Source organism: Tasmannia lanceolata, unplaced genomic scaffold (genome assembly GCF_043159265.1).
Source record: "Tasmannia lanceolata isolate RefF3 unplaced genomic scaffold, GAP_Taslan_0.1 ptg000003l, whole genome shotgun sequence".
Classification (NCBI taxonomy): domain Eukaryota; kingdom Viridiplantae; phylum Streptophyta; class Magnoliopsida; order Canellales; family Winteraceae; genus Tasmannia; species Tasmannia lanceolata.
The window spans coordinates 49,393,021-49,412,693 of NW_027518680.1; the positions used below are offsets into that span (position 1 = coordinate 49,393,021).

At 39.4% G+C, this 19,673-nt stretch overlaps 1 protein-coding gene across 2 annotated transcripts in view; it reads right to left on the bottom strand.

Moving 5' to 3' along the window:
* Nucleotides 1–19,673, bottom strand: part of UPL5 (ubiquitin protein ligase 5) — a 36,427-nt gene that overhangs the window by 8,712 nt on the left and 8,042 nt on the right. For both annotated transcript variants that reach the window (XM_077365686.1, XM_077365691.1), the window contains exon 3: nucleotides 16,641–17,230. In XM_077365686.1, coding sequence (XP_077221801.1) covers nucleotides 16,641–17,230 — 590 coding nt within the window. The remainder of the gene's footprint in view (nucleotides 1–16,640; nucleotides 17,231–19,673) is intronic.

Here is a 19,673-nt window from a genome sequence, read left to right on the forward strand (position 1 = left end):
ACATCGGTATCCCCATGCACCTCACCTGTATCTATATGTGTCAAGCCATCACCTGCATCCTCATGATGATCGTCCATAAGGTCATCATCTGCTGGTATCTCATGTGGCTCTATGATGTTAGGCTGACAATCCTCATGATGATCGTCATATGCACTGAAATCCTCGGTTTCATACTCCACAATCATCTCGATCGGAGCATTAACTGTAGAGTCAATACTGTCACTGTGCTCATCTACTATAGAATCGGCATCCTCAGTAACAATGCTCATCATGACCTCAGTGTCTGCAATCTCTGCAAAAGGCTCAGACTCCGTTCGCTCAGCAGCTGGATCATCAGTGCCAGCCTCATCACCAAGAACATCCGACCCATCGCTAGCATCAACTGTGTCTGAAATGTCGTGGGAGTCGATAACATCGGTCGTGCCATCTTCCTCCCCTTCGCGAGATGTAGCCTCATCAAAAAGAGAAGACAGAGACGGGTAGGCTGAGCATGAATTCCTGGTAGTCGTGGCCTCCCTGGGAGCCTTAAGCCCAAGATGCTTGTTAATGCCCTTCAAGGTTACCTTCATATTGGTTATCATGTCTAAGTGCTGATCCAAAGTCGCTTTAGTGGGTTGTTCCCAGGCCCCTCGAGGTTGGGCTTGTCTCGGGGTTGGACTTGTCTTTGCCTCTAATGATATCGATAATAAGCCTTTCGAGCATAGACCTTCGGGAACTCATCACGAACATCTTGCCATCAACTAAAACAAGGCATGCCTAAATCACTGTGCTCTCGCAAGATGTGTCTCCATTTCACCTTGGCATCTCTGAAAACTATATCCCTAACTCGATAAATGGTCATTTGATGATCATAACCATAGTACCTAAGGTATACATTAAGAGCCTTGATCCATTTTAGACACGCAACATCGTAATCTCTATAGGGATAGTAGTAGGCATCAGAACCATAGAAATATGGAACCTGTGGTGCAGTCATTGTGGGGCGAATCAATGTTGCATGGCCCCCCAAATTGAATATGTGTAAATCAGCCGTCAGATCTATCCGTGATGTAGAAAGAAACAAAATGCCTTTCATGGATCTCGGATCGGACTCCCGAATAGTCTAGATCAGCGGTCGGGCCAAAATCGACAGATTATGAAGATTGGCTGAAACCGTGGACTGCGGAGAATGGATGTCACGTCGTTCCGAACAACTCGTCACGGACAAATTCTTACCCGAAAAAGACCGGTGAAGAGAGAGTAACGATAAAGATTCTCTCTTGATTTGAACGAACGGCCGAGATCGATCCTCGATCTAAGGGTGGCTCAAACGATCTGAATTGGAGACTTTTTCTCTTCCGTGGTGTGTTCTGGTAGTAGTGATCTGATTGCCACGTACAATTTGATGTGTATGGTTCAATCCAAATAGATCAGACCATCAGGACCCCTAGATCCAAATGTATGGCCCAGATCAGCCCAATTTCTAACCTCGGGCTAGTGTTGAATAATTCAGATTCAATGCAGAAGACTTGGCATATAAATTTGCAGAAGACATCGGTGCAAAATTCCCATTAGAATAGTCTCTTTTAATCACCTTTAGTCTCAATACTATCGTATTGTTGGGTGGCTCTCAACCTATGCAAAACTAGATAGAAACTTACTCCACAAATTACTTACTGCACAAGTCACTGACAACAACTTTTCTCCTGTTTTTTTTTTAAAAAACTTGTTACCTACTGCTGTAGGTTACCAAATAACATAAAAGGCTATTGCAAACTCGGAGGCACAAATAACTTGTTACCTATTGTAACTTGCTACCTACTGCAGTAGGTTACCACTTTGATGCAAACCCGGAGGCTCACGGATAATTCCAAGGAACTTAGGAGCTCAATGGGAACAAACTCTCACAGTCACATAGACATATACAATCCATAACAAATTAACAAACAGTGAATAATTAATCTCAGCATAAAGATTCATTTAAATTAACTTCTAAAGAGAACCCACTAATGGAAATTATTCTAATCCAAGCAACAATGCAAATAACAACCTAAACAACTCAAAAAGAAGGAATTATGAGGCTCAAATAATTGCATTTATTCACTGTTTTATTGCTGTCCATGACATAAAATAGAAATCTAAGGCCCGAAAAATACTAAAAGGGTGATAAAATCTCTAAACTAGGGTAGGATAATTGAGTAAGAAGGTTCCTCCAAGGATTTAAAGGGTTTAAAGGTTAAGGTAAGGGCGGAAGTAAAGAGAGATCTCACCAATTGGTGTAGCAGTCCTTTCACCATGTTATCTTCGCAATAGAGGGCCCAAGAGAGTGAGGGAACGATGCATGAGCGTGACAATAAATGCCGGGCAGCAGCAACTCTTCCAAATCAGTGGTCTCAATGTGAAAGAAAAAGATAGACAAAGAGAGATGGAGCGAGAGATAGAGAGAAGGCAGCGAGGGGGATAGAGGGTTGAGAGAAAGAGAGAGAGAACTGAGAGAAAGGGCTGAGAGAGAGAGAGAGAACTGAGAGAGAGGGCTGAGAGAGAGACAGAGAGAGAGAGAGAGAGAGAGAGAGAGGGAGAGGGAGAGGGAGACCTACCTCATGGAGGAAGAGTGGGAGATGCCCATGGCATGTAGAAGGGAGGCGCACGGCTCCTCTTGTTTTGACTTCACAATCGGTTCTAAAAAACTAGGGTTTCTCTCTCCCTTTCTCCCTTTCTCCCTTTATATGAGTTGTAGCTTGTGGTGGGCCCTCTTGTGCTACCAATAACTTTATGTCACTTAAGTGACTTAATTAAATGTGAAAGGACCACTTTGCCCTTAAGCTGCAAAGTGTGTAAACAAATAAGTGAGGGCAACAACGAAAACTCTGAACTGTTCGGTTTCTTTCCTTCCTTCTTATTGTGTTTTTCAGGATCTGAAAATTGGGGCGAGGATTAGTTTAGGTCATGAGATGGGTGGCTTGTACTATCTCAATTCTACTCCTGCTGGTGTTGTGCTTCACACCTCTATTAATGCTTATCAGTGGCACTGTCGTTTGGGCCATCCTCCTGCTAATAGTCTTAGGAAATCTCATTTTATTACTAAACCTGTTGAGTCTTTTATCTGATTTGCCTATTGCCTCTCGGCACATCCCATTTCCCAGTTTGTTTCATATGAACATCTATCACTAGGGGTGTTCATTATTCGGTTATAACCGAACCGAATTGGTTTGGTCGGTTCGATTCAGTTTTTTTTCTTTTCGGTTCGGTTTCGGATTTTCTTTTTTTTTTGGAAATTCGATTATTCGGGTTTGGTTTCGGTTGTCTCAAGAAAAAAATTCGGTTAACCGAATAACCGAAATTATGGATAAAATCATTATTTTTCCAAAAAAAATTGCTATATGGTCACTCCGTAGGATGATCAAAAGTTCAAAACCATCCATTTGATTTATCACAACTTAATTAGGTTGTGCTCAAAAACTCATTTCGATACGATGATCCTAGCCCTCCGATCCAAATCAAGATTTTGTTTTTTTCCCTCTTTTTCTCCCACTATTCGGTTATAACCGAATAATCGAATATTTAATCAGTTCGGCTTCGGTTATCGAAATTTGATAACCGAAATTATTTCGGTTATCAAATTTCAGTCTATTCGATTCGGTTATAACCGAACGAACACCCCTATCTATCACCTTTCTTTCGTTCATTTGTTTCTAGTGCATCTTCTGTTTCTTTGCCTAAGTTTGTTTCAGATGCTCTTGCTCATCCTGGTTGGTGGACGGCTATGGATGCCGAAATGGCTGCTTTGCATTCAAATAATACGTGGCGACCGGGCAACTGGTTTCTCTGCCTTCTGGTGCAAAGACTGTTGGGTGTCGATGGGTCTTTGCAATTAAGTACCTCCCTGATGGAACCATTGAACGGCCCAAAGCTCGACTTGTGGCTAAAGGTTACACTACTCAGACATTTGGGGTTGATTATCAGGAAACATTCTCACCTGTGGCCAAGATACCGTTTGTTCGAGTTTTGATTTCTATTGCCGTTAACCGTGGATGGCCGCTATATCAACTAAATGTTAAAAATGCATTTCTTCATGGTGATCTCAGTGAGGAAGTGTATATGGAGCAACCTCCTGGGTATGTTGCTCAGGGGGAGATGTGTTCATTAGTCTGTCGATTTCATAAAGCAATCTATGGTCTCAAGCAATTCTTGAGAGCATGGTTTGGGAGGTTCAGTGAAGCAGTTATTAGATTTGGTATGAAACAGTGTGTTGTTGATCACTCCATCCTCAGCTATCCGTCCACTACTGGCTACATCTTCTTGATAGTATATGTGGATGATATTGTAATCACAGGAGATTACAATATCAGAGAATTAGTTTGGCTTCATGCCCGGACGATCGACTATGGAAGCTATCTTCTTGATTAGGCGGTTAATGGAGAGATTTAGAGAAGATAAAAATGACCTTCATATGGTTTTCATTGATTTGGAGAAAGCGTATGATAGGGTTCCCAGGAGTGTTATGTGGTGGGTCCTTGAAAAGAAAAAAGTGCCTACTAAATATGTTGATGTGATTAAGGATACGTATGATAGAGCAGTAACTAGTGTCAGAACCACGAATGGCACATCTAGTGAGTTTCTAGTTACAATAGAACTGCACCAAGGATCAGCTCTACGCCCTTATCTTTTTATGCTAGTTATGGATGAGCTTACAGAGGGTATCCAGGATGAGGTATCGTGGTGTATGTTATTTGCAGATGACATACTATTAATAAACGAAACCAAAGCCGGAGTAAATACTAAAGTTAGAGTTATGGAGAACTACTTTGGAATCCAAAGGTTTTAGACTGAGTAGGACTAAGACAGAGTATATGGAGTGCAACTTTAGTAATGTAAGGAGGCAGGACGAGGATGTGGTAAATATGACTGGACAGGAGGTACCTAAGAGGGATATCTTTCACTATCTTGGTTCAATTCTACATAAGGAAGGAGAGATTGAAGTGGATGTTAACCATAGAATAAGAGCAGGTTGGTTGAAGTGGAAGCTTGCCTCAGGAGTTCTGTGTGACCGTGAAATCCCTACCAAGTTGAAGGGAAAGTTTTATAAGACAGTTGTGAGGCCAGCCATGCTGTACAGCTCAGAATATTGGGCCACCAAGAAGCAGCATGTGCATAAGATGAGTGAAGCGGAGATGCAAATGCTTAAATGGATGTGCCGCCACACAAGGTTAGATAGAATTAAAAATGAAGACATTCGTAAAAAGGTGGGGGTGGCACCAGTTGAGGACAAGAAGAGAGAGAGCACCGCTTAAGATAGTTCGGACATATCCAACGTAGACCTTTGGATGCTTCGGTGAGAAAAGGCGACTCGTGCCAAATTGATGGAGTAAAAAGAGGAAGGGGTAGACCGAAAACAACTTGCGTAGAAGCAGTGAGGAAAGACTTGATAGCTAGGAACATAATAGAGAACATGGCCTTGGATAGGATAGAATGGAAGAAAATGATACACGTAGAAGAACCCAACTAGAGCCAGGATTAGAGCCGGGTAGATTCCTTTCACCTTCTTCATGAAATTTTTCTAAAGGATTCATTTAGCCGACCCCAACTAGTTTGGGAGAAAGGCTTTGTTGAGTTGAGTTTTGTATTGTAATCACAGGAGATGACAAACTTGGCGTACGAAGATTGAAACCTTTTCTTCAAGAAGAGTTTTCCACTAAAGATCTAGGATTCCTCGGATATTTCCTTGGCATTGAAGTGGCTCATTCTAAGTGGACTGTCTTTATCACAAAGAAAGTACACCTTGGATATTTTAGAGGAGACATGTTCTATGGGCGTAAAGCCAGCATCCACACCTACGGATCCAAATGTTAAACTCATTCCAGAAGAAGGGGACTTGTTAGATGATCCAGGACGATACAGGAGGTTAGTTGGAAAATTGGTTTATTTGACAGTTACTCGTCCTGATATTTCTTTTGTTGTAGGGGTAGTTAGTCAATTTATGAATTCTCCTCGGACTTCCCATTGTGTAGCAGTAATACACATAATCAGGTACTTGAAGGGTACCCCAGGAAGAGGATTGTGTTTCAAGAATAATGGTCATGAAAGGGTAGAGGGATTCACTGATACCGATTGGGCAAGATCTCTAGCTGACAGGAGATCCACGACTGGTTATTGCACTTTGCTGGAGGTAATATGGTATCATGGAGGAGTAAGAAGCAAGACATTGTATTCAAAACAAGTGCAGAAGCAGAGTACAGGGCTATGTCTTATACTAGTAGAGAAATGATCTGGTTACGTTCCTTTCTATCAGAGATTGATCTCTCATCTTCAAGCCCAGATCGATTGTATTGTGATAACAAGTCTGCAATTCATATTGCCACTAATCCCGTCTTTCATGAAAGGACCAAGCACATTGAAGTTGACTACCATTTCATCCACCAAAGGATTCAGAGGCAAAATAAGTACCTTGTTCACACGATCAACAGATCAACTTGCATATGTATTTGCTGTGCATAAGCAGAGTACAGGAATATGTCTTATACTAGTGGAGAACTGATTTGGTTATGTTCCTTCCTATCAGAGATTGGTCTCTCATCTTCAGGCCAAATCGATTGAATTGTGATAACAAGTCTGCAATTCATATTGCCACTAATCCCGTTTTTCATGAAAGGACCAAGCACATTGAAGTTTACCACCATTTCATCCGCTAGAGGATTCAGAGAGGCGAAATAAGTACCATGTTCACTCGATCAGCAGATCAACTTGCAGATGTATTTGCTAAATCCTTAGGGCCTGCTAAGTTAAAAGATGCTTGTAAGAAGCTCAAACTGTATGATATATACACTCCGGCTTGAGGGGGAGTGTTAAACATGTTAAAACAAGCACTTAAGGGTATTTTGGTCAATGTACACAACACATATATGAAATAATTTTCGTGTGGAGAGAACCCCAACTCTCTCACGCACGCTTCTCTCTAACTCTCTCTTCACTGTCTCACTTTCTTCTTCTCTTCGATCCTTGATCTCTTTAAACCATGTAATCATCTAACAAGGAAATTCTACAAAAAAATTGAGAGAAATCCTAAATTAATCAAAACTCCTCATTTGACTCCTAATCCTTAAACAAGACTTACTAAAAAGTACAAACTGAAAAGCCTCAAAATTGGCTAAGATATAAACTAATTAAAAATTGTAAAATCAATTCGAAAACCTGAAATTTTACTATCTTTCCAACCTTTTTCGTGATGATTCGGGAGCAATCAGTTTGTCCCCTTGTACAGCTCTTCGTGACAATTCGAGTGGGCATATTTATAAGCCTCAATCTAACACTCATATAAAAAATTATGGTCGTTTGAAGTTTTGACCCTCTGAATGGCTTTCTTTTAATTCTGGCTACTGAAAAATTCATTGGCAGCTTGTTCTACGTCTGTCTTCCCCACTTGAAGAAAACCCGACCTCAGAGTTAATTTCTCAAAATTGGTGGGCTAGTCGAACAGGTCAGCAACATTGAACGTCAGTGAAATAGCCATATCTGTAGGACGTTCGATGACATAAGTGTTGTCATTGATTTTAAGGTCCGTACTTCTGTTTCTTCAATTTGTCATAAGTACCAACTGGGAATCGTTCTTTACATGGGTAACCATCACCAGGTCGACCTCCTAGAACACCTTGAGTCTCTTCGCTTGTCTGTGTCATGTATTTGACATTAGATTCCTCAAGCAGTTTCATATCATTGGCACATATAGCTTGGATCCTATCAGCCATGTTCTATGCTGCAACGCTCATACTCAGAAGCTTTGGTAAATCCACAAAATCTAGTACATGCCACAGCATGAGTCCATACACGATCTCAAATAGAGACTTTCCCATAGACCAGTTCACTGTATTGTTGAAAGAAAAATTGGCCTGAAGCAATGAATCCAACTACTTGTGTTTAACACTAGCGATGCATATTATAAGAGTTACAAGCATTTTACCAACTACTGTCTGCGAATGATATGCATTGACGTACTTTAAGGATCCATCAAATCTCATCTACAACGTCCTCTAGAAGTAACTAAGGAACTTCGTGTCACAATCTTAAGTAATGGTTGGATTGTTTCTTGTCTCATTGAAAACCTTGAGATTGCCCCAACGGACACTTAGCCCAAGTGTCTTTGAAATCTTCGTCTTCCGCATATAGCTCCTTTAGACAAGGTTTTAAAAGTTCGTTTCGGTATACATGTCGATTGCCAAGAAAATGAAAACATGTCGTTACCTGTCGTAGATTTCGGTGAAATTTTTTGTAAAATCACAACTTTATGTGAATGCATGTAAATCATAGAAGTTTAAGATAAAACTTTAGAAAATTCTAGAATAAGCACACAAACTTAGAAATCATCACATAAGCAAGACAACCACCCATACATATGGTTCAAATAATCAATATGAAAGAAAAAAAAGCCACTTAATCGTTCATTTCAAAAATTAATAAAGAAAACAATACAATGATGAAAATTTAAAACATTTTCTAACAAAAAATAAAATAAAGAAAATTTCTAAAATAGAACTCGGATAAGCTTTTGTAAGAAATATTGCTTTACTCTATGTTTAAAGGATTTTCTAATTAAAAACATAAAATAATTAATTTTTAAAATGAAAAATCTAACTCTGTCAATCAGCGGATCAGGTAATTAAGAGTGCAATAACTAGTTGAGATATTTGCACCATAATTGAAGAAATAAGACAATAAATATAAAATAAGCATTTACCAAGCGAAAATGTGAAAACCAAGCTTCTTTGTGCACTCTAGTGAAGATTTCGACACATTGACCGAAATTCTGTAATCTACATACTGAAGTGGAAATGTTTCAGTAGACATGAACGAAATGTTACTGAAATAAATACATGTCAAACGAAGGATTTTGTATTGGTGGGGATGGAAATGAAAACATGTATGTAGTTTCGTGTCAATTTCAGCAAATTCCTCTGGACACTCAAAGCCCATAACCTCATTAACCATGGTGCCTAACAGAGTCATCGTCCTACTCTAACAAATCAGCCACTTTATTTTCTTGGCCTGACTTATGCTTCAACACAAGGTAAATTCTGACAAGAAGTTCATCTCGCACACTTTTGATTTACATTAGTTTCACCATGAATAAATTTGAAAGCTTGATGGTGAGTATAACTATAAAGAACAAACTCTCTCCAGATCAGATCCATGTTCCTAGTGCTGCAAAGCTTGAAACATAGCATAGATCTCTAGCTCATTAGTCGTACTTCTAGCCATGGATTTAAATTTCGGTTTCGGTTTCAACCTTGGTCGAAACCGAAATTTCGGCATAAATACAGTAAAAAAAAGTATTATTTTATTATTTCCGAAATTCTGGTAATTTCGGAATAATACGATATTCTAAAAAAATGAAATTTCGGCAGAAATTACGATATTCTAAAAAAATGAAATTTCGGCAGAAATTTCGGCCAAATTTTCAGAAAAATCTGAAATTTCAGATTTCGAGAAATTTCAGTTTCGGTCCCAACTGAAATTTAAAACCATGCTTCTAGCGACATCGCTCAACTTCTCGCTATAGAAGACGCCTGGTTTGTTCTCTCGGGATAACACAATTCATATGCAGACATATGAAGCATCATATTCCGTCATAAAAAACTTCTCAAAGCTTTACAATGCAAAGACAATGGCAGAGGAAAAGTTCTTTATGATGACTACAAGGCTCTTCTCAGCCTCCTCTAATCAACAGAATTTCTTTTCTTCATGCACTATATAATAGGCGCTATTATAGAGCTGAAATTTCGACCAAAACTCTTGTAGAAGGTATTCAATCCATGGGAACTCCTCACCTAGCTAATTGTCCTAGGTGTTGGCCACTCTCTGATGGTCCTCACTTTCTCCAAATCAAACTGAATACTTCAGTGCATAGAACACAGCCCGAAAACACGCGGCTATCTATCACAGAACTACACTTTTTCAGGTTTATGAAAAGTTTCATTTCACACAACATTGTAAGCACCTCTCTCAGTAGACTAACATGTTCCTCTTCATTAGCCAATCGTACAACCCTTGTTTCCTTTTAAAGGTTTTTTTTCCACTTATCTCTCAGACTAATCCTGACTTGGTGATACCCACTCAGATCGATTTTAGAGAACCTCTTGGATTCCCCCAACATGTCTAACATGTCGTCTATAGAGGTATAGTAAATCCATGCTTCATTGTAATTTTATTTATTACCCTACAACACAAGCTCATACTCTTCCTAATCACCCCTTTTTTGGATCAACTCTTGTACCTTGCCTAACAAGATCACATTCTCCTTTGGGCTCATACGATAATGTGGGAGATTAGGGAAACTAGCACCCAGGACGAGACCAATATGGCGTTGGATATCCATAGTGGGAGGTAATCCATCAGGAACATCTTTTAACATGGTCTCCTCAAAGTCTCTCATCAACAGATTTAGTTTGTCAAGCACCCCCATGGCCACCAGATCATCACCTCTAGGCACTAATGCATAAATTACTCTCATCTCCTTTTATTCTTTTGATAAAATTACCAATGATTAGGAAGGATACTTTTTCCCCCATCTTTAACAGTGGAGTATGCATTAGTCCTACCCTTATAAGTGACATCTAACGCGTACTGCCAAGGTATCCCAAGTAGCAGTAGTATGCGTCCATGTCGAACACATCACTATAGTATTTTCCAATACAAAAACTGTTAGAAATGTAGTCTAGGGTTAGAAGAGAGGAACAAGAAGAGGAGTGGAGCAGGAGTCTCCGGAGCTCCTCATGTAAATGATGTATATATAAGCCCAAATAGGACATCCAATGTACAATGACTACAATACCCCTAATGTTACAAGTAATGACTAAACTATCCTAACACACTACTCAACACTCCCCCTCAAGCTAGAGTGTATATGCTATGGAACTCCAGCTTGGTACAAAGAAAATAACAACAACTACTACAAATAACAACAACTACTACAAATAACAAAAGTACATAATCTCATACACACATCCAGATTGGTATAACACTCCTCAAGCTGATGTGGTAAATACATGATGAAAAGCATAAACAAAAGACAACGGCCACCATGAACAGCATCGAGATCAATGGCCATCAAAAAAGAACAGCTCCCCTTGAAGTAGAATGACGGCAAGAGCGATAAAAAACAGGGCCTCCCCATGAATGAGAGCCCGACAAATACATCTGCAAACCATGAAGGATCGAGCAGTGACACTTAGGCAAGAAAATAGCAGCGATCCATCAAGCAAAATAGGCAAACCACAGGTGCGCACATGATCAGCGACGAAGCACCACGAGCGGGAACAGCGACTAAGTAGCACAACACCAAGAGAAGATAACCACCGATGGAGAAACCATCGGAGACAAGGTTGACGGGAAAACCATCGTATGGTGACAAGGTCGATGGAATGAACATCGTCGCCTGAAGATAGGAAGAAAATAGAGAAGATGATCAACCAACTCAGGGGGAGACCATCGCCTGGAGACAAGGTCAACGGCATGAACATCGTCGCCTAAAAAGAGCCGACCAACGATGGGGATACTATCATCACCTAGAAAAGGTCGACCGAAAAACGAAACTGTCGCCTGTAAAAGAGCCGACCAACAATGGGGATACCATCGCCCGGAAAAAGAGAGGTCGACGGGAAAATGAAATTGTCGCATGAAGGAGAGCCGACCAACAATGGGGAAACCATCGCTCGGAAAAGAGAGATCGACGAAAAAATGAAGCCTTCGCCCGTAAGAGAGTCGACCAACGATCGTGAGACCATCGCCCGAAAAAGAGAGGTCGATAAGAAAAAGAGGCCATCGCTAGTAAGAGAGCCGACCAATGATGGGGAAACCATCGCCCAGAAAAGAGAGGTCGACAAGAAAAAGAAGCCGTCACCTGTAAAAGAGCCGACCAATGATGGGGACACCATCGCCCAGAAAGAAAGATAAGGCATAAAGCCGGACAAGACTGCGTAAAACTACGCCAAGAACACGGAAAGGAAACAACGAACATGGCAAAGAGCATAAGGAGAACACAACAACACTCCCCTCGAGCGAGACTACATGATCCCGGAGATGAAAACACAAGAAAAGTCGACTAGAAGACAAGAAGATAACAAGACAAGTCGACACGAAGACAACACTAACACTCCCCCCCAAGAAAGGACAACAAAGAGGACAACACTCCCTCAAGAAGACAATACTAAGAAGAAGACAACACTCCCCCTAGAAGACAATACGAAGAAAAAGACAACATCCAGAAAAAGAACAACACTCCCCCTAAAGAGAAGACAATACTTAAAAAAAGAACAACTCCAAGAAAAACATGACAACACTCCCCCTCAAGTTGAAGGTTCGACCTTCAACTTGCAACGAAAAAGGAAGACAAACGAGGCACCACACTTCTCTAGGACATTTCATCGAACACTTGGTGTGCACCTTGAAGAAGAAGACAAATAAACAAAGATAAACAAGGCACCTCACCTCTCTTAGACATTTGAGCAAACACTTGGTGTGTGCCTTGAAGAACAACCCAAAGGCCATGAAAGCCAAGAACACACAGAAGAAAGACAAAGAACAACCCAAAGGCATCCTCTTAGGGAATTGATTAGACGTATGCCTAGGTTCTCTGCACTTGTGTCACCAAGGTTTTAAATTTCGGTTTCGGTTTGAAATGTTTCGGTTTCGGGTCGAAATTTCGGCCGAAATCATGTAAAAATATGATTATGATTTCATTTTTATTTTTAATTTCGACTGAAATTTTGGCGATTTCAGTGGAAATTTTGGCTATTTCGGCGAATATTTCATAAATTTCGGTGGGAATTATAACATTTCGGTGGATTTTTTTAAAATTTCGGTGGATCTATTTAAAATTTCAGTGGAAATTTTGTAAAAAAAAGGCTAAAAATGAAATTTCAACCGAAATTTAAAACCATGTGTGCCACTTGCTTGGTTGAGGCGAAGCATAAATTCTTTCGTGGATGGCATCCTTCCAACTTGCTTAACAAAACCAATTCCCGAATCTCAGTTTGTGGGTGCCATGGATTCAGATAGGTCCCTCATGGGAGTGTTCCCTTGTGATGAATGGTTCAAGTAAAATCCACGTTGCCATCAGATACTTGACCCCTTGTATTGGGCCTTTTCAACTGTGTTTATAACCTAGTTGCCATATTGAAAGCGTCGGACAGGGTCTGGTTTCATCATCATAAATTGATCCTAAATGGCCTAGTGGAACCCGCCACCTGTTGCGGTTTAGTTTCTGTTAGATCATCATGCGAGGAAAATTGATAAAATTTCTCAGCATCTCTCTCACGTATCGACAACCTCTTTTGCAATTTGGTATTTTGGAAGAATACATGATCTTATTTAGGTGGTAAGAATCCTCCATGCATGGATGTTTCATCCTTTGCCAACCTCGAATGGGTGCCTCAAGCGAATTCTAGAGAATTGGAGTTGCTCCCACTGCGTTGAAACTCCACCCACAAGCTTATATGCTAAAAGGTTAACCTTCTTCCCCTACTTGATCTCCATGTAATTGAAAATTTGTTTAACCTCCAAAAGCTAGTCAAGAAAATCCTCGATGTGGAGTTGGCCATTGAAGTTTGGAACATCCACTTTCATATTGTATTTTCATTACTCCGAGTCTTCATTAACATATCCTAGCCCTCCGAGAATAATCTCTTCGAGCTCTTCATTATTGGACTCTCCTTTGTAGATTTGCAGCCATTACTACGAGAAGGAAGACCATGAGCCTCTTCATTGATGCGGGGCCTGCCATCATCACAAATAAGGGTGTGCCCCATGGCTTCCACGGTCCACCCAATCGCACAATTGTTCCTTGTATCCAAGGTTTAGAGTTTCGGTATGCATTTTGATTGTGATGGAAATAATAACATGCCGGTTTTGAATGTAAATTTCAGTGGTTATCTTATAAAATTACAATAACATATGCAAATAATGGAATTTAAGATAAAACTTCTGGAAGTGCTAAAATAAGCATAAATGCACACTAAAAACTATTTCATAGGCAAAAAAACTACCCATAATGGTTTTACAACATCGAACACCTGGTGATGTGCTGTCGCATATATCTAATAATGTAATGCATACCACATTTCACATATACTTTATATATATATTTATACATAATACATTCACACGAAATTCATATAAATATAATCATATAACAAAGACTGGTATAGTATAACATTAATGCAGTATGTTTGGTTGCACAAAAGTAGAGGAGGCATAGGGATTTTGTTGGTATTTGGGTGCCACGTCAGCAAAATTCCCCATTTGGTTGCCAAAACAGCATTGAACTCCCTAGAGACTTCTGGGGATGTCTCTTGGGTAGTTATTACATGTCTGCTTGTGTGGCATTCTTGTCCCCTACTTCTAGCATCCAATACAAAATCGACAAAAAAGAGGAATTTTGCTTGAAATTTCTTGGGAATGGGTTTCTTCACTCTTCTTCTCTCTCTTCCCTCTCTCTTCTCTCTATATATTGGTAATGACATCCCTACTTATTCCCCTACTCTCTGAGTATATGTTGCACAACCAAACACTACTTACCACTATTCGCTGAGGTAATTCCAGGTAAATCCAACGCTTGTCTCCTCCCTGTTGACTACTTATTCCACTACTCTCCAAGTCCATACAGCCAAACCAAACAGACCCTTACAATTTTGATTTCGGTATACGTTTTAATTTCAGTACGTGTTTAAGTGGCGATGGAAACAGAAACATTTCGATCATTTAGTATCAGTTTCGGTGGAAATTTAAAACCATGCTTAGATCTCCTGCATTGACTATTGATTCTCACGTTGAAAAGCCTCAAACGCTGCTGTTGTCATGGGTTGATCTCTGTGAACATCATTGGCAGAGTTATAGTGATTCGGCTCATTATTTGCCATCGAATCAGGGAAAGCCTCACTTTGATACCAAATAGTGCAGCAAAAATCACAAGAACAATGAAGTGAAGATCACATCTTCATCCTCGAGATAAAACTTGAATCCACAAGGAGGAATTGGGCAAATCAGAGTGTATCCATTGAGAAAATTGATTTCATTTTGTTTACAATTCAATATATATTGCATTGTAATTTTGACAAAAAAATAGAAAGAAATCCTAACTCAATCAAAAATCCTCATTTCACTCTAACCCTTAAACAAGACTTCCTAAAATAGAAGAAACCCAAAAGCCTGAAAATTGGCTAAGATCGAAAATTACTAAGAACAGTAAAATAAACTGAAATTTTACCATATTCCTGGCCTTTTTGCAATGATCTGACATCATAAGTTCAGCCATTTGTAGAGCTTGTCAAGATGATTCTAACGACATATTATAAGGCTTAATCCAACGGTTGGATCAAAAGTTATGGTTGTTCGAAGTTTTGTCCCCCCAAATGGCCATGTAAAAATTGTTCGGTAACTTACTCTACGTCATATATTTTCGCGAGAAAAAAAAAAACAACCATTGTTTCAAACCGAGCTTGTCGAGATGACTTCAACAACATCACAATCCTTGATCCAATGGTCAGATCAAAAGTTATGAATGTTTGAAGTTTCAACCCTCCAAATGGTTTCTTATGATAGAAGAAAGCTTTACCACTCTCTTCAGTATGTGGCTTCTAGGATTTCATTCAATATGGCTTTCTTGAATGAAATCGTAGAAGCCACATATTCAAACTTTTCCAAGTGAAACTGGAAAAGTAAGATATCTTCGAAAATAATTGTTTCATAGAAGATAATAATACTAATACAAGTTATTCTTAATGTAAAACTGCTAAATGATTTTTATCAACCTTAGTAGTTTTTGATAAGTGGGAATCAATAGCTCCAAAACTGCTAAATTATTTTGTCATTCAGTTCTTGTTTAATTGTTCAAGAGCAAGACAAAATGACATTTTTTTTAATGGCATGCATTAGAGAAATGCTTGGTATAATTAGAGCTGGCTACAGAACCATGATGAGAGTTTGATCATAATAATACTTGAGAGCAATTGACAGATTTAAGTTTTATTATCTCACACAATGTTTAGAAACTCATACTCAGTCAAGAACACACCCAAGGTAAAACTGAGTCAACTCTGGAGAGTCAACGATTACACCAACTAATTTTCCATTAGTCAGAGGAAGGTAAAATGAGTTTCCTTGAATAACTCAGCAGCAGTAAGACTAGGCAACTCATGTGAGTCGATGATTGATTATTTTTTGGTGTTTCACAACAAGTTCTTCAAAACTTAAAACGCAAACCAACTGTGAAAATGAAATGTGCTTATAAATATTAGGATAAAGAATGTGACGCCAACACCAGTTTACAAAATTGAGGCTTTTAATTCAACAGAAGAGTTCCCATGCATGAAAGAAGGTCATGCTACTTAAGATGGAGATGCAAGACCAAGCAAGCACCTAAGGAGGATAAATATAGAACAGTAACTTGTAGAAGTAATAGACACAGACATTGTTTTAAATTTCGGATGAAATCCAAATTTTTGGTCCAAAATTTCGGATCTTGGTTCGGTTGGGATCGAAATCTGAATTTTTTGGATTTCGGATTGGATTTCAGCCGAAATTTGGTTGTCATGGTCGGCCGAAATTACCGAAATTTGAAAAAAAAAATCTGTTTCGGACCATAATTTAAATCCATGGACCCAGATCATGCGTACCTTCCAAAACCAGCAGATTTGATGATCAGTCTCCTCGTAGCCATTGTACTCGGTATGTGCTTTCCAGTCCTTCACACAAATAGCTCTATCGCTTCCGTACACTACACGATCAAAATCTTCCAGTTCCAAACTTTGAAAAAAGAATTTCTGGAGGTTTGGACTACGAAGAATATCAGCAAAACCTTGAGCAAAATGGTTAACCTGTTGGGAGATGGATGTGACAAAGCGATACCGAATAAGAAGGTGTACGTATTCCTCTCTGTTCCTGCTATTCACAACAATGCCCTTCCCTCCGGGACAGAGCTCCACAACTCTTCGAGCTCCCAATTCCTCAATTTCTATGATAAACGTGAGTCCTAAAGCATCAGAATCCAAAAGTTTATCATCAATCTCCAAAATCTTCTTGCAGCTCATATAAAAGCATGGATCTGCATTTCGAATATCTTCCAAAGAAACAATATTCCCAGCTAATTGCAAGAAAAACACACGGTCAAATACAATGCCTACTTGCACTTTATGCATTAGTGCTAAAGCAATCACCCGTCCACAGAAGCCAAAATAGTCAAGGTGCAAAGGATTCGCTCCGGATGCTGTAATTAAGACAAAGGAATTGGAAACTGATAAATATATGCTTTGCAAATAGAAAAGAAAGTAATTTTCAATACTGCAATTTGCTTGCAGAAGAATTACAGTACATGAGTGACTACAACACTTTCTAGGAAATAATTTGAACAATAACTCATCCCTTTAACAAATTCATTTCATTTTCTGCAATCATTTATATACTAAATACGTGAAGAAGATGAGCGAGCACCACGTAAGATGGTTTGGGCATATCCAACGTAGGCCTTTGGATGCTCCAGTGAGAAGAAGTGACTCGTGCCAAGTTGATGGAGTAAAAGGAGGTAGGGTCATACCGAAAACAACTTGGGTAGAAACAGTGAGGAAAGACTTGAGGGCTAGGATTATATAAGAGAGAGAATGGAAGAAAATGATCCATGCACACGAACCCAACTAGTGTCAGGATTAGACTTAGTCAATTTGAGCCAGGTAGATCCTTTCACCTTCTTCATGAAAATTTTCTAAAAGATTCATTAGCCGACCCCAACTAGTTTGGTACAAAGGCTTAGTTGAGTTGAGTTGAGTGTATTTATATACTAAATACGTAAAGATATGACAACTTTAGTAACCCCGAAACATCTGACTAATACGTAAAGATATCGCTATATTGCAAAAGGATACTATGTACTTATTCAGCTCATATATGTACGGATTTTTAATGATAAAAAAATGGAAAGAAATTGCAACTTCAGAAATAACACCAAGAATAAGGAAAGAGAGGCGGGGTATAAAATGAGGTTTCTTGTCAGATATCTGTTTTTAAATAACCTTTCAAGTGGAATTCCTTGTCAAAAAGCCAGTTACGATATTTTTTTCTGTCTACATACGTATTTATATATCTACTTTTACATACTGAGGCCCAACAGTGTTCTTTAACTGTATGGATTTGTCAGCATGTCAGGTTAGTACCATCAGAATGTCAAACTGCTCATTTCCATGTATGGAAGTGATATATGCAATGGTGTGCCCAAGTTGTGTAGAAACCATCCAACCCGCACCTGATAGACATTCCTATTAGAGATTTCATTAGATATGACCTAAGGGCATTTTACTCATTGATATAGATAGAAGTCAGGTAAGATCTTACTTTGAGTACTGTATTGAATATAGAATACCCCGTGAATGTCCTTCCCTTCTCCTTCATTCTCTTTTCCTTCAACAAATTACTTTTTTGAGAAGTGTGCCAAATCCCATTTTATTGAGCATAAAATCAATAATTGTCCAGCCAATGTGAGCTTAGGCCTTCTGTACATCAACTTTGTATAGGATTCCTTCTATCTTAGCTCCGCAAAGAGTGTTGATGCATTCCAGTGTTACTACAACTCCATCAAAAAATTTGTCTCCCCTCTGTGAAATGATTTTATAGAGACTATTCATCATGCTAATAGGTCTGAAATCTCTTGGCTCAAAGCTTCCTTTTTGGGGGATGAGTATAATGAACGTGGCACTCACCGGTTTACTGATGTGGCCTTAGAGTGCAACCTTCAAAAATTTCCAGCAGCTCCTCCTTAAGTAAAATCCCATAAGGCTTGATAGAAGGCCATCGGCAACCTATCTGGCCCAGAAGCTTTGTCATTCTCCTTGCTTAATATCGCCTCATTTATCTTCTCTTCTTCAAATCATCTTTCCAAAACCGAAGCCTCGTCATCAGAAATTGTGTTGAGTAATATTCCTTCCAATCTTGGTCTCTAACAAATCTCGGTAGAATAAAGCAAAGAGAAATAAGAAACGAGAACCCATTCAATACCATTAGCAATGTCCAACCAGTTTGAGCCTCCAAACGAGAACCCCGATGCCCGTGTGGCTGAAAAATGGAGTATGGGATGATGAACGAGTGACTTTTGTTACCTTTATACTTGAAGGTGAAGCGGAATATTGGCGCGGTAATTGAAAGGAAATGGGAGCATAATGGAACCCCACGCAAGTGAGCAATATTCTGGAAGGATTCAATGATAATTACTTCCCAAAAAGTGTTTGAGATCAAAAGGAAGCTAAGTTTCTCGCTTTAGAGCAAGGGAACCAAATAATTGGGCAATACAAAGCGAAGTTCACCGAATTGGCAAAGTTTGTGCCTCGTATGTAGAAGGGGAAGAGAAAAAGAGGAGAAAAGAACAGACGAGGGAGAAGAGAAGAAAATGTGGGAGAGAAAGAGAAGAGAAAGGTACAGAGAGGAAGAGAGAGAGAGAGGAGAGAAGAAAAAATAGATTTTTTTTTAAGTTTGAAACTTGATTTGAGTAAGGTTTTTACATTGTTTGATGAATTTATATGTTGCATATCTGGATATGTGTGTGTTAGGCGGGGGGGACCTTGAGGAGAAGATGAGAGATCACCGCTTAAGATGGTTTGGGCATATCCAATGTAGGCCTTTGGATGCTCCAGTGAGAAGAAGTGACTCGTGCCAAGTTGATGGAG